At 46.2% G+C, this 13,009-nt stretch overlaps 1 protein-coding gene across 10 annotated transcripts in view; it reads left to right on the top strand.

Annotated features, from left to right (window-relative positions):
• Positions 1 to 7,060: 7,060 nt before the first annotated feature.
• LOC100466036 (T-cell-interacting, activating receptor on myeloid cells protein 1) overlaps positions 7,061 to 13,009 on the top strand; it is a 63,142-nt gene continuing 57,193 nt past the window's right edge. For 8 of the 10 annotated variants that reach the window (XR_004629091.1, XR_004629094.1, XR_004629093.1 and 5 more), the window contains exons 1-4: positions 7,061 to 7,193; positions 8,903 to 8,938; positions 9,068 to 9,358; positions 9,649 to 9,945. Coding sequence is in view for 4 of the 10 variants with exons in the window: in XM_019808706.2 (XP_019664265.2) it covers positions 7,160 to 7,193; positions 8,903 to 8,938; positions 9,068 to 9,358; positions 9,649 to 9,945 (658 nt within the window). In the remaining 6 variants the exon portion in view is untranslated. Of the gene's footprint in view, positions 7,194 to 8,902; positions 8,939 to 9,067; positions 9,359 to 9,648; positions 9,946 to 10,872; positions 11,121 to 11,205; positions 12,176 to 13,009 lie in introns of those variants that run through there. The other 2 variants (XM_019808707.2, XM_002927963.4) reach the window with 2 other exon arrangements.

Below are 13,009 nucleotides of genomic sequence, written 5' to 3'. Positions count from 1 at the left end.
TTATCACAACCAAGCCAGGAAACCATCAATGACAACATTTCCCTCATAGATCCGGGGAGTGTGTCTCTAGTTCCGCCCGCCCTGAGATCTGTCCTATCTCATCTGAAGTCCTGACCAAGACATTTTCTTTAAAAAAATAATAATTGTTTTGGAAAATGTTTTAGAGTTGCAAAAAAAAAAATAGTAGAGTTCCCATGTACCCATCAACCAGCTCTCCTGATGGTAACAGTACTGCAGTACACTACGAAAACCAGAAAGTTCGCATGGGCACAATACGACGGCCAGGCAAGCACATGGTAACATCTAAAACATCCTGTGGGAGTCTCTGGCAAAAGCTGGGCACCCACTGCTCCTGAGAGCAGGGTGGTCAACAAGAAAACAGAAATGGATGTCTGTCTTTGAGGCTAAGCAACTTGTCTTTTAGTAAACCTTGACAAATGGGTCACACAACATCAGATTTTTGCTGTGCTTTCTTCTACAGAAGAGAAAGTAATCAAGGGAAATTGGAAAACTTCCATTCAATTTTTTTCCCACATGGGATGAGTGTAATCCCATTTTCCAGGAACAAAGGAGGAAATATTGGTGAATTAAGGGAGCAAATTACTATCTAGTAGTACAACACTCATCTTTCCTTCCCAGCTACTCCTTTCTTCCCAAGTCCGTTAAGAACTCTTGTTGATTAATGATTGCCTCACATAACTGAACACTAGAGTTATGATGGGTTCAAGCATGGGTAGATGCAAATGTTCAAATAATGGTACTGGGAATCTGTCTTTTTCCGTGTCTAGGTGCCACTTTCCACTGTGTAGACTTAACTCTCAGATTGGTTTTCTTCATATGCTGGGAAGATATCCACCAGCATCTCCAGGCAGAAATAGTGTGCTAACACTAACACTTGCAACAAAACGCATAAGGCAGACTCAGCATTGCTTGCATGTCCATTTCTAAATTGATCAATGTAGCCAGGGTGATGGACTGCACTAATTGGCCTTTCTGGGACATGTGAGCACACCTGCAGGTAGAAAGCTGGATTAGTCTCATTTAACCACCAAGAGTAAGTGACAGGTGGCTAGTGTCCCAGTCAAGATAGTCATACCAGGATATACTGTGTGTGAATAGCTGGACATGCAAGAAGTCAATACTGTCCACTAAGTGCTTTCATCTGCCCATGTAGGCTGTGCCCAGGCACATCGAGTCCTGATTTTTATTAAGATTTGAAATCACCAAGGTTCAACACTAGCTAGTAATAGGAATGTGTGTGTGAATGCACACGTGCACACATGCCCTCCCAATCTCCCAGATCCACTCATTTCTGGTCCAGCTCTTTCTGCATTCAGATGGGGCGACTTGGCTCTAGTTCACATGTCCTTCATCTTCCCCTTGAGAACAACGTGCGAGCTTTCACATGTTCTTCTCGTGGAAATGGAAGATGCACAGGGGCTAAGTCAAGATATGTTGTGCCCCTGAAGACCTGGGCTGGAGTTAAAATATTGCCATTTGCACCTTATCCTGTTGACCAAAGCAAATAACACAGTTGAATCCATAGTCAAGAGGTTACTAATGCGTTGGACTACTAGATAGTAACTTGCTCCCTGAATTCACCAGTATTTCCTCCTTTGTTCCTGGAAAATGGGATTATACTCTTCCCATTTGGGAAAAAAATTGAATGGAAGCTTTCCAAGTTCCCTTGATTACTTTCTCTTCTGTAAAAGAAAGCACAGCAAAAATCTGATGTTTGTGACCCATTTGTCAAGGTTTACTAAAAGACAAGTTGCTTAGCCTCAAAGACAAACATCCATTTCTGTTTTCTTGTTGACTTCTTGGCCACAGTTATTCATATTCATCCCATGTACAAAATATGCTCATTCCCATCCCAGGACATGCTCCCCCGGATTTCCATCCAATAATAGCATCAGGCTGTAAATCCAGGATCTAGTGATATTATCAAGTCTATGGGTGGCTCTGCTGGATCCAGGACTCATGAACTAAAAACCCAAATTAAATGGCCCATACATCTGCCATATGATGACAAAGCAGAAGTGGGGTAACCACGGACTCTCACTTGAAGAAGCTTCCTCCTTATGTTTGTAGGTGACACGAAGCAGTCACTGGTTTGCAGCAACTTCAAAAATCACTCTGGGAAACTGCTGCTAAATGCCACAGTTCTGGAAGTGGAAATGTTCCTTCATAAAGTTTCAGTTCTGTTCTCTATGAGGAGCTTCTCAGCCCACTCTCCTGTGAGGTCTTGGTTCCTCCCTCTGAGATGTCTTTGTTTTATCAACCTTCCTGTCCACTTCTGAAGACGATCTTGGAGAACATGGCCCTCTTGATGGATCGCCCAGTTTTTCTCAGCTTGCTTTCTGCACATAGAAGGTGGAGCCTTCAAGTCTTTGTATAATTTCTTTAAGCTTGTGATGGCAGCCATTTTGCCAGCGTAGCTCTCAAAACCATTGTGGCTTTCGGGGCACCTGGGTGGCTCAGTTGGTTAAGCCTTGGACTCTTGATTTTGGCTCAGGTCTTGATCTCAGGGTTTCTGGAGCAGAATTCAGTGATCACTTACATATAACACCTAGTGCTCATCACAACAAGTGCCCTCCTTAATCCCCATCCCCCATCTACCCATCCCCCACCACCTCCCTCCATCAACCCTCAGTTTGTTCTCTCTCATTAAGAGTCTCTTATGGTTTCTTTCCCTCTCTCCTTTTTTTCTTTTCCTCCTTCCCATATGTTCATATGTTTTGTTTTCTAAATTCCGCATATGAGTGAGATCATATGGTATCTGCCTTTCTCTGACTTATTTTGCTTAGCACAATACACTCTAGCTCTATTCATTGCAAATGGCAAGAATTCATTCTTTTTGATGGCTGAGTAATATTCCATTGTACATATACACCGCATCTTCTTTATCCATTCATGAGTCGATGGACATTTGGGTTCTCTCCATAGTCCATCTATTGTGGACATCGTTGCTATAAATATCGGGCTATGTGTGCCCCTTCACATCTGTATTTTTTTAAAAGATTTTATTTATTTATTTCACAGAGAGAGATAGTGAGAGAGGGAACACAAGCAGGAGGAGTGGGAGAGGGAGAAGCAGGCTTCCCGCTGAGCAGGGAGCCCGATGCAGGGCTCGATCCCAGGACCCTGAGATCATGACCTGAGTCGAAGGCAGATGCTTAACAACTGAGCCACCCAGGTGCCCCTCAAATCTGTATTTTTGTATCCTTTGTGTAAATACCTAGTAGTGCAATTGCTGGATCATAGGGTAGTTCTATTTTTAGCTTTATTTTAGGTTTTATTTATTTATTTGAGAGAACGAGAGAGTGTGCGCGTGCATGAGTGGGGGGAGAGCAAAGGGAGAGGGAGAAGCAGACTCCCTGCTGAGAAGGGAGCGGGATGTGGGGCTCAATGCCAGGACCCTGAGATCATGATCTGAGCCAAAGGCAGACACTTAATCGAATGAGACACCCAGGCACCCCTATTTTTAACTTTTTGAGGAACCTCCAAACTGTTTTCCAGAGTGGCTGCACCAGTTTACATTCCTAACAGTGCAAGAGGGTGCCCCTTTCTCCACATCTTTGCCAATACCTGTTGTTTCTTGTATTGTTAATTTTAGCCATTCTGACAGGTGTGAGGCGATATCTTATCCTGATTTTGATTTGCATTTCCCTGATGATGAATGATGTTGAGCATCTTTTCATGTGTCTGCTGGCCATCTGTAGGTCTTCTTTGGGAAAATGCCTATTCATACCTTCTGCCCATTTCTTATCTGGATTATTTGTTTTTTGGGTGTTGAGTTTGGGGAGTTCTTTATAGATGTTAGATACTAACCCTTTATCAGATATGTAATTTGCAAATATCTTCTCCCATTCTGTAGGCTGCCTTTGAGTTTTGTTGCTTATTTCCTTCACTGTGCAGAAGGTGTTTATCTTGATGAGATCCCAGTAGTTTATTTTTGCTCTTCTTTCCCTTGACTCTGGCAACATGTCTAATAAGAAGCTGCTGTAGCCAAGGTCACAGAGGTTGCTGCCTGCATTCTCCTCTAGGATTTTGATAGTTTCCTGTCTCACGTTTAGGTCTTTCATCCATTTGGAGTCTACTTTTGTGTACAGTGTAAGAAAGTGGTCCAGTTTCATTCTTCTGCATATTACTTTCCAGTTTTCCCAACACCATTTGTTGAAGAGACTGTCTTTTTTCCATTGGATATTCTCTCTTGCTTTGTCAAAGATTAGTTGGCCATGAAGTTGAGGGTCCATTTCTGGGCTCTGTATTCTGTTCCATCGATCAATGTGTCTGTTTTTGTGCTAGTACCATACTGTCTTGATGATCATGGCTTTGTAATACAGCTTGAAGTCTGGAATTGTGATGTCTCCAGTTTTGTTTGTCTTCTTCAGAATTGCTTTGGCTCTTTAAGGTCTTTTGTGGTTCCATACAAATTTTAGGATTGTTTGTTCTAGCTCTGTGAAAAATGCTGGTGGTATTTTGATAGGGATTGCATTATAAGCGAAAATTCCTTTGGATAGCATAGACATTTTAACGGTGTATCTTCTTCCAATCCCTGAGCATGGAATGTTTTTCCATTTCTTTGTGTCCTCTTCCATTTCTTTCATTTCAGTAGGTTTATTACCAGGTATCTTATTGTTTGGGGCGCAATTGCAGATAGGATCCATTCCTTGATTTCTTTTTCTGCTGCTTCGTTGTAGGTGTATAGAAATGCAACAGATTTCTGCACATTGATTTTATATCCTGGGACTTCGCTGAATTCCTGGATCAGTCTTAGCAAGTTTTTGGCAGGGTCTTTGGGTTTTCTGCAGAGAGTATCATGTCACCTGTAAATAGTGAACGTCTGACTTCTTCCCTGCCAATTTGGATGCCTTTCCTTTCATTTTGTGATCTGATTGCTGAGGCTAGGATTTCCAGTACTAATGTAATGGTAAGAGTGAACATCCTTGTCTTGTTCCTGGCCTTAGGGGAAAGGCTCTCAGTTTTTCTCCCATTGAGGATGATATTAGCTGTGAGTCTTTTGTATATGGCCTTTATGATATTGAATTATGTTTCACCTATCCCTATTTTGTTGAGGGTTTTTATCAAGAAAGGGTGCTGTATTTTGTCAAATTTTCTGCACCTATTGAGAGGATCATATGGTTCTTATCCTTTCTTTTTATTAACGTAAGGCTCACCTTCTTTAGAAATATTTGGGGGTGATATATCTTATACAGGATATCTGATACAGGATCATACAAACACACACACACATATGTATTTCTCAATTAAACATTCCCTTTAAACACAAGGAATGAATTCTAAATATTCATAAAGATGAATTAAAAATGAAATCCCTCCAGTAGGGTGTGTGTAATCACCGTGTTCTTGGTCACTACTGACGTTTACTGTTTAACATCAAAAACAAAGACGGATTATTTAAAAATCATGCTACTGGGGCGCCTGGGTGGCACAGCGGTTAAGCGCCTGCCTTCAGCTCAGGGCGTGATCCCGGCGTTATGGGTTCGAGCCCCACATCAGGCTCCTCCGCTATGAGCCTGCTTCTTCCTCTCCCACTCCCCCTGCTTGTGTTCCCTCTCTCGCTGGCTATCTCTCTCTCTGTCAAATAAATACATTTAAAAAAAATCTGCTTTATGAGATACTAATATAGCCATATCACTTTTCTGTTTCTGGTGTTTACATGTTATGTCTTTTTGGATTTTTTTTTTTTTGCTTTCAACTCATTTGTGCATATACTTCAAGTGTTTATTTTATTTTTTAGAAGCGTTTCTCCTTAAAAGACAGCATATATTTAGGTCTATTTAAAACACCTAGTCTAATAGTCTTTTAATTGCCTTTCTGAGTCCATTTACATTTCGTGTAATTCTTATTTGTGGGATGTAAGTTTATCATCTTGCTAATCCTTTTATCGGAGCATCTCTGTTATGTTTTATTTCCAATCTCTCTCTCTCTCTCTTTTTTTCTTTTTAGAGAGCACGTGAGTGGGGAGGAGGGGCAGAGGGAGATGAGAGAGAGAGAGAGAGAGAGAGAGAGAATCTTAAGCAGGCTTAGTGTGGATCCTGATGCCAGGTTCAATCTGATGACCCTGACATGACCTGAGCCAAAATCAAGAGTCAGATACTTAACTAACTGAGCCACCCAGTGCCCCTCCAATATCTTTAAAAAAAAAATTACTGTTATTTTTAATAGGCCATCTTAACTCCCCTATTTTTTTAACCTCTATTTGCTTTTTGTACAATTCATTTAGTGATTACCCAATGGATTGCAGCATTTATGCTGGACTTACCAATAGCTGTGTTGAATTTTCCCACTTGAAACAAAAAACTTTACACCGTGTAACTCTCCAGATTAAATTTGTCTTCAATTGCATGAGCCATAGTCTTACTTTTTTTTATTTTAAAAGATTTTATTTATTTATTTGACAGAGATAGAGACAGCCAGCGAGAGAGGGAACACAAGCAGGGGGAGTGGGAGAGGAAGAAGCAGGCTCATAGCGGAGGAGCCTGATGTGGGGCTCTATCCCATAACGCTGGGATCACGCCCTGAGCCGAAGGCAGACGCTTAACCGCTGTGCCACCCAGGCGCCCCATAGTCTTACTTTTTTTAAATTTTACACCCAGCGTGGGGCTTCAACTCACAACCCTGAGATCCAGAGTCACACACTCCACCGACTGAGGCAGCCCAGGCGTCCTTATGAACCATCAGTCTTGCTCCTTCTCTGCACATTGACCTCAGAGAAACACCTCATCCGTTACAGTCACTCAAAAACAGTCACTAACACTAACTCCTTCATTCAGTTCCACAGCCCAGCATCTTTCCTATAGACCGGAGAATCAGCAGGGTCTCTGCACCAACGTGTTTCCATCTCAGCGGAATCATTTGGATCCGGGTGTCTATCACCTGTGGCTTTTCTAGGTGGGTTAGGATTTGAGGCCTGAATTCACTGTGTTCATATAAAGAGTTTGCATAAATGATGATCTCATGGGGCATTTTATTCCTTCTTATTTCCTGAATGTGGTTGGAACATAAGACCTGTAGGTCACATGAGAGGAAGGAAGGGAAGGGTTGGTCAAAGATGCCCCCACCCACATCCAGCTTCCCTCCCTGTTGTGGATGAAACCGGAGAGGGGCCCCTAGAGTAGGCTGTGGGGCCAGTATGATCCCTGAATTCCTCTGCCTCTTCTGCTTTGGTAAGTCTCTTGGGCCTGTCTACTGGGATTAGAGGTGAAGGTGGGTGCAGACAGATGTGGCCGCGAGAAATGGAAAGAGAAGTAATACCATCTGCTTGTCTTTGTTGACTGCTTCATGTGGGTCAGGAACCTTGGGGAAGGCTCTAGATACCGTTTACCCATCAAATGTTCTCCAGTGTGCAAATGCATTTCACATCCGTAACCTGTCCTGTATGCCTCTATCATTCCTCTTTTCTTACAATTCTGACTCAATATCTTAATTTTATTTTGTTTTATTTATATTTTCAATATCTTTATTTTAAAACAAGCACATTCACCTGAAGGTGGAGATTTTATGCATATAGCTTAAATGAAACAAAAATAAAATTTAAAGAAAAGCCAGGGTCACTTAGCAAAAAATAGAAGGTTAATGTAAACACATATACAAAGCAAAGGAAGAAGACATTAGGACATTCTAGCCCTGGGCTGTTGGCCATCACATTTCTGAGCCCATGGCCAGCTACTTCTTTATTACAAAGGGCAGTTGGCCAAGACAGATGTGTAAGAAGGTTGATCTGTAGCTTGAGAAATTCTTTGTTGTGCTGAAAGGAGTGGAAGTCATTTAAAAGGGTAATACCTTTCTGATGCCTTGATCAATGCTATAGAATACTGTGACACTGCGTCCCCGGAAAGCATCTGTAGAGCCCCAGGGTTTGCATTCCACTCCGTGGGAAATACTGCTCTGACCCTTGCAAACAGTCCTTCGTGATGGGAATCAGGTCTGTGTTGATAAACGAGGACCCTGAGACTGATAGCTCAAGGTTCCTGCTCAGGGCCACACAGTGAGTGAGCAGAAACCTCAGCGTTCAAACCCAGGCCTGTCTGGCTCCAAAGTCACTGTTGTTTCCACTTGGTCATAATGGGATATTAAGAATGAGGTGCGGAGTCTTCATAATGGGAAAGTCCTTGGGGTGAGTGAGCAAATGCCAGGTTGGGAAAATTATAAGGCGAAGAAACAAGAGTGATTCAAAATGTCCTTGGACGTAGAGTTGGGGGCATCTCAGGATGTCTGTTTGCTGGTGCTAAGAAAGCCTGCTTTCCTATTCATGGAAAGCAGTGTAGGTCTTAGCTTGGTTGGGTCCCAGCGATGTGACTGGTCTTCACAATAGTCTCTGATCCCTAGATTCTAGGGTCATCTATGGGGCTTTCGTTGCCTTCATGCTGGTCTATCTGGTGAAATGAGGAAAAGATGTTATTATAAGTTTGAATCTTTCTACCATCCTTGACAAATCTGAGCCATGCTTAATTTGGGGCATCTTTTCAGTTGGCCATGTGCTTTTGTTGATTCTTACTATGTCCCAGGATTGTGTGGACACTGGGGATGCTAAGGAGAACAGAATAGAGTAGCTACGTTCCAGGTGTTGACGGGACAGTGACGCCTTGTGTCTCCCATGGCATGACTACCTAAACTCTCTTAAGAATGAAGGGGCTTGTGGACATCTGTGGAACCAGGACAGGTCCTGGGGCCATGGGAGGAGTAAGCCACACAGGAGACCTTCTGGGAGACACGGGGCAGCAGCTGAGAGCAGAGCTGCACTGAGTCCGGTGTGGGGAAACGAGAAGCCCCAGAGGCCTGACCTCCAGCGCGAGCTCAGAGGCAGCCCCCGGGGAGACCCCTGGGGATGTGGCTCCAGGCGGGCGCTCATGTCACATGGACGGTTCTCTTGCAGGGCTGTGTGCTGGCCAAGGAAGCATAACGACTGATGGTGAGTTCCTTAGGTCATACCCTCCCTCTCCTTCACTCCAAACTCCCCGTTTCCCTTCTCTTTCCTTCAGGGGGTTTCCTGAGAGCAGACGGGGCACCAAATCCCATCCTGAACTCTGCTTCCTTCCAGACTCCTTTCCCAAGCCCTCCCTCACAGCCTGGCCCAGCTCGGTGATGCCTCCCAAGAGTAATGTGACCCTGCAGTGTCAGACTTCTACCAAGAATGTCAACTTTGCTCTCAGAAAGGGAAAACATGTTTTGGAGTCCGTACAATCACAGTATTCATCAGTGGGCCTGGCTGAATTCCGCCTCACTGACCTAAAAACGTCCAATGCTGGAGAGTACACCTGTGAGTACTACAGACAAGGGCTCCCGTACGTAAGCTCACAGCCCAGTGACGTCCTCCTACTGCTAGTGACAGGTGAGGAGGGTGCCTCGGAGTGACACAGGGTCTTGCAGGGACAGGTGTGGGGGAGGAACCCATGGGAGGGAGGGGGCAAGGGGAAATGGAGAAACCCAGAACAGAATGACCTGGCTCAGGTTCAGCCAGAGTTTGTAGGGAAGGTCTCCTTCCTGCAGTCAGACTGGGAAGAGGGTGAGACCAGGAAGCTGTCGTTTCCCCCACTTGGCAGGAAGCCCCGCCAGGAGAACAAGGTGGGTGGGGGACCCCAGGCTTCTCCCCGTGACCTTGGAGCCCTCCTTCTCTTCCAGGAGATTTCCGTAAACCTTCCCTCCAAGCCCACCGAAGGGGTGAGGCGACCGCAGGAGACACTGTGACCCTGCAGTGCCAGAGGCCAGACAATGTTTTTGGGCCTGTAATGTTCGCTCTACTTAAGGCGGGAGCAGCGGGGCCCATACAGGTCCGGACTCCAGCAGGGAAGGAGACAGACTTCTCCCTCCAGACTGTGACAGTCAGTGACACCGGGAACTATAGCTGCGTGTACTTCCTGATGAAGGCCCCTTTCTGGGCCTCGCACCCAAGTGATCGTCTCGAGGTCCGGGTGACAGGTGAGGTTTGCATGATTCTTAGGACATTTTAAAATTTAATGTCTTAATAAGCTTGTTTTTATTTTGGCTATTTTATTGCTTTCTCCAGTTTTCTGACCTATAACTGACTTATAACACTGTATTAGTTTAAGGAGCGCATGCTTGTTTGTTTGTGTTTTAACTGAAGAGCATCTCTTCTGTTACTTTCTGATCCCTGTCTCTCCTTCGCTTTCCCGATCATCTCCTTTTAAAATCTCTCCTTCCCGTTTCTAGTCTCTGGCCATTGTTGCTTTGCATTCTTGGAGAATTTCTTAGGTTGCTCTTCCAAACGTGCATCCGGCCACCACTGGCGCCCCTTCTGCCACCCTGGGCGTCCCTGAGAGCGGCGGGTCCTCCTGCCGACGGCACCTTCACGCGGTCCCGTTCTCACTCTCAGGACACACTGCTCCCCAGCCGCCCACTTCTGTGGCGCAGACAAAGTATCTTCTAAACTGGTCTGTTTGGCGGAACGTTGCTTCACTGCATGCTACGCCCCGCTTCCTCAGTGTCGCAAAGGTCTGCGTGCGCGCTGTGGTCAGCGAACGTTCTGTAGTTAGGAAGCAAGGTCCGGGCGGGCAGTGCCGAGAGGTGCGGAGGGCATCCTGGGCTTGGTGGGGTCATCACAGTCTGTCCCCGGACTCTGTCTCCGGGGAACCTTGTCGCTGATGGGTTGGGACACGAACTCTGCACTCATGGCATGGGTGAGCGGGAAGATTCAAACGCAGGTTCTCTAGGAACCAGGGCCAGTGGCGAGCCCTAGCTCTTCTTGGGTGAAGTGGAAATGAAATGCACGTGGTCCCCATGCTCGGTTACTAAGCCTGAATTTTCTTGGGCTCACTGGCGGCACTAAGTCTTCGCTATGAGGAAGGAGCAGACGCAGTCACTGAATGACTTCTGTTCTCTGTGCAGCAACTTTGGGTTTGGGGGTTGCTCCTAAGCCTGATTCCTACCACAAGGAGGGAGAAGGGGAACGGGCAGTGCGGGAGGGTGGAAATGAGATGAAGAGCAAAGATGAAGGAAGAGCGGTAAGACGAGAGAATACAAAGGAAAGAAGACAAAGGGAGACCCACTACAACTCTCAGGAAATCCCACGTTGTGTTCAGCGATGACAACGTCAGTGACGGTCCAGCTGACCACTGGCCAGGAAGCACAAGCAGGTGCAGGAGAGCCACGGTGGGCAGATCCACGGGAGAAGGAGGGGTGCTCCTTCCTGGCTGGTGCTCATCCTCTTCTCTCTCCCAGCTCCCCCAGGTGCCATGTCGCGGGATTATACCACGGGCAACCTCGTCCGGCTGGGTCTGGCTGTCATCATTGTGGTGATTATGGGGGCTCTCGTGGTGGAAGCCTGGTGTAGCCAGAAGGAGTCTCCACGTGGATCTGCATAAAACAGCTGAGGGCCTCTCTTGCTCATGGGCTGGCGTAGTGACACAAGGTTCTCTCAACTCCAAACTCTACCACAGGACTTCTTGTGTTTCTCAACACGGGCACAAATGGCACTTTTGGTGGGATATTTCACCATATGGGACTGTCCTGTTCATTGTGGGAACATTTAGCACCGTTTCTCTTTCCCATCAAAAGAGCAGGTGAAGCCCCAATCATTGTGGAACAAGATAGCAAGCAAGTACTACTGTACTTTTGCCAACACCCCTGGATGTGGAGGAAGGGAGTGGGGTGGTGTCCCCTGGAGGAGAGCCTGTGTTTGGAGGCCAGGAAAAATATTTCTTCTCTTCCTCCGTTTCCTGATGTCAGATCTGTCCTTCTATGCATAGGCTCCACAGCTGTCCAGGGGAAATGATTCATCCTTGATCAAGTGAACAGCTTGTGTGAGACCTTCTGGTTCTCCTCCACGCTGGGAGGTTTGGGAAGCTTGCAGATGAGATGTGATCTCACTTGTTTCCTGACATCATCTAAGACCCAGAGTAGCCCCAGCATCTCCTGAGAGTGTCATCTGGGATAGAGTGGCCAGGAACTGTCCCCCATATCCAAGCCTTCTTGGTGCTCAGGATGACATAAATTTAGAGAGAATCATTTGGTTGTAAAATTTGTTGCATGTCAAAGTCAAAGTTAATAAAGTATATCGCACCAGCTCACTTGTGCTGGTACTAGGATATGGAGAAGGTGGACTTCAGCCAAACAATTCCACACTAGTTAAGAGTGATACAGCATTCCAGTGTTTTGTAAAAGTAAAAGCATCCTGATTCCTGTCGTTCCATTACCTGAGAATAAGTATCTTTTACTTCAGTGTGGTCTTGGTTTCCGCAATGAAAAGCTAAGAACAAGTGGCCTGGAAAAGGATTTTCTGAACTGTGGGTTTATGTCTAAGCCCTTGAAAGGCATCAAAACCGCTCTCTTAAATCATCTGTTGCTCTCAGGACCAACCCCAAAGCATCCACATGCTCCTTTAAGTCAAGAAAGAGTTGAGTCCGCGTCCCTTGGGACTTCCGGTACACAAAAATGGAATAAATGCCAAAACAGTTTACAAAAACAGCAGCATATTTTGAGAGCTTATATCTAGCACACACACAACTCAATCTAATTTTGCTACTCAGAAGTTAGTGATAGGGTTTATATACGTGTGTCGATTCTTAGAGCAACAGGAGCCTCGAGGTCCAGAAACTGGAAACTAGCGGTGAGATGTTCGCTTTTATTTAAGCCTGGAGATGGATCTCCCTGCCTGTGCTGATAGTCTCCCTTGGAGGGAAACTCAAAACGGAGGCCCTTCCTTTTCTGTAAAGCGGAGTGGTCCCCAGCCCTACTGATTTACCAGAGGGGACGAGGGACGCGGCGGGCCCGCCCTGGGGACTACAAGTCCCAGCGGCCCGTGCGGGCCTGACCCTGATTCCGGGGGCGCCGCGGGTTTGTCCCCCTGAGCAGGGCTCCAGTCGGACGACATCCTGGGACCTGTCACAGGGCAGAGTCCGGGGACAATTCGACATTCCCCCGGATGCACAGGGCGCTGCGGCTAAGTCTGGGCTGGGCCGGGAGCGGGAGAGGGCCCCTGAGGCCCGCGCGCCCCCGACCCGCGCACCAACCGCCGCGCGCCCCC

Source organism: Ailuropoda melanoleuca, chromosome 12 (assembly GCF_002007445.2).
Source record: "Ailuropoda melanoleuca isolate Jingjing chromosome 12, ASM200744v2, whole genome shotgun sequence".
In the NCBI taxonomy this organism is placed as follows: domain Eukaryota; kingdom Metazoa; phylum Chordata; class Mammalia; order Carnivora; family Ursidae; genus Ailuropoda; species Ailuropoda melanoleuca.
The sequence above is the reverse complement of the archived record's forward strand: the minus strand, read 5'-3'. Positions and strand labels throughout refer to the sequence as shown.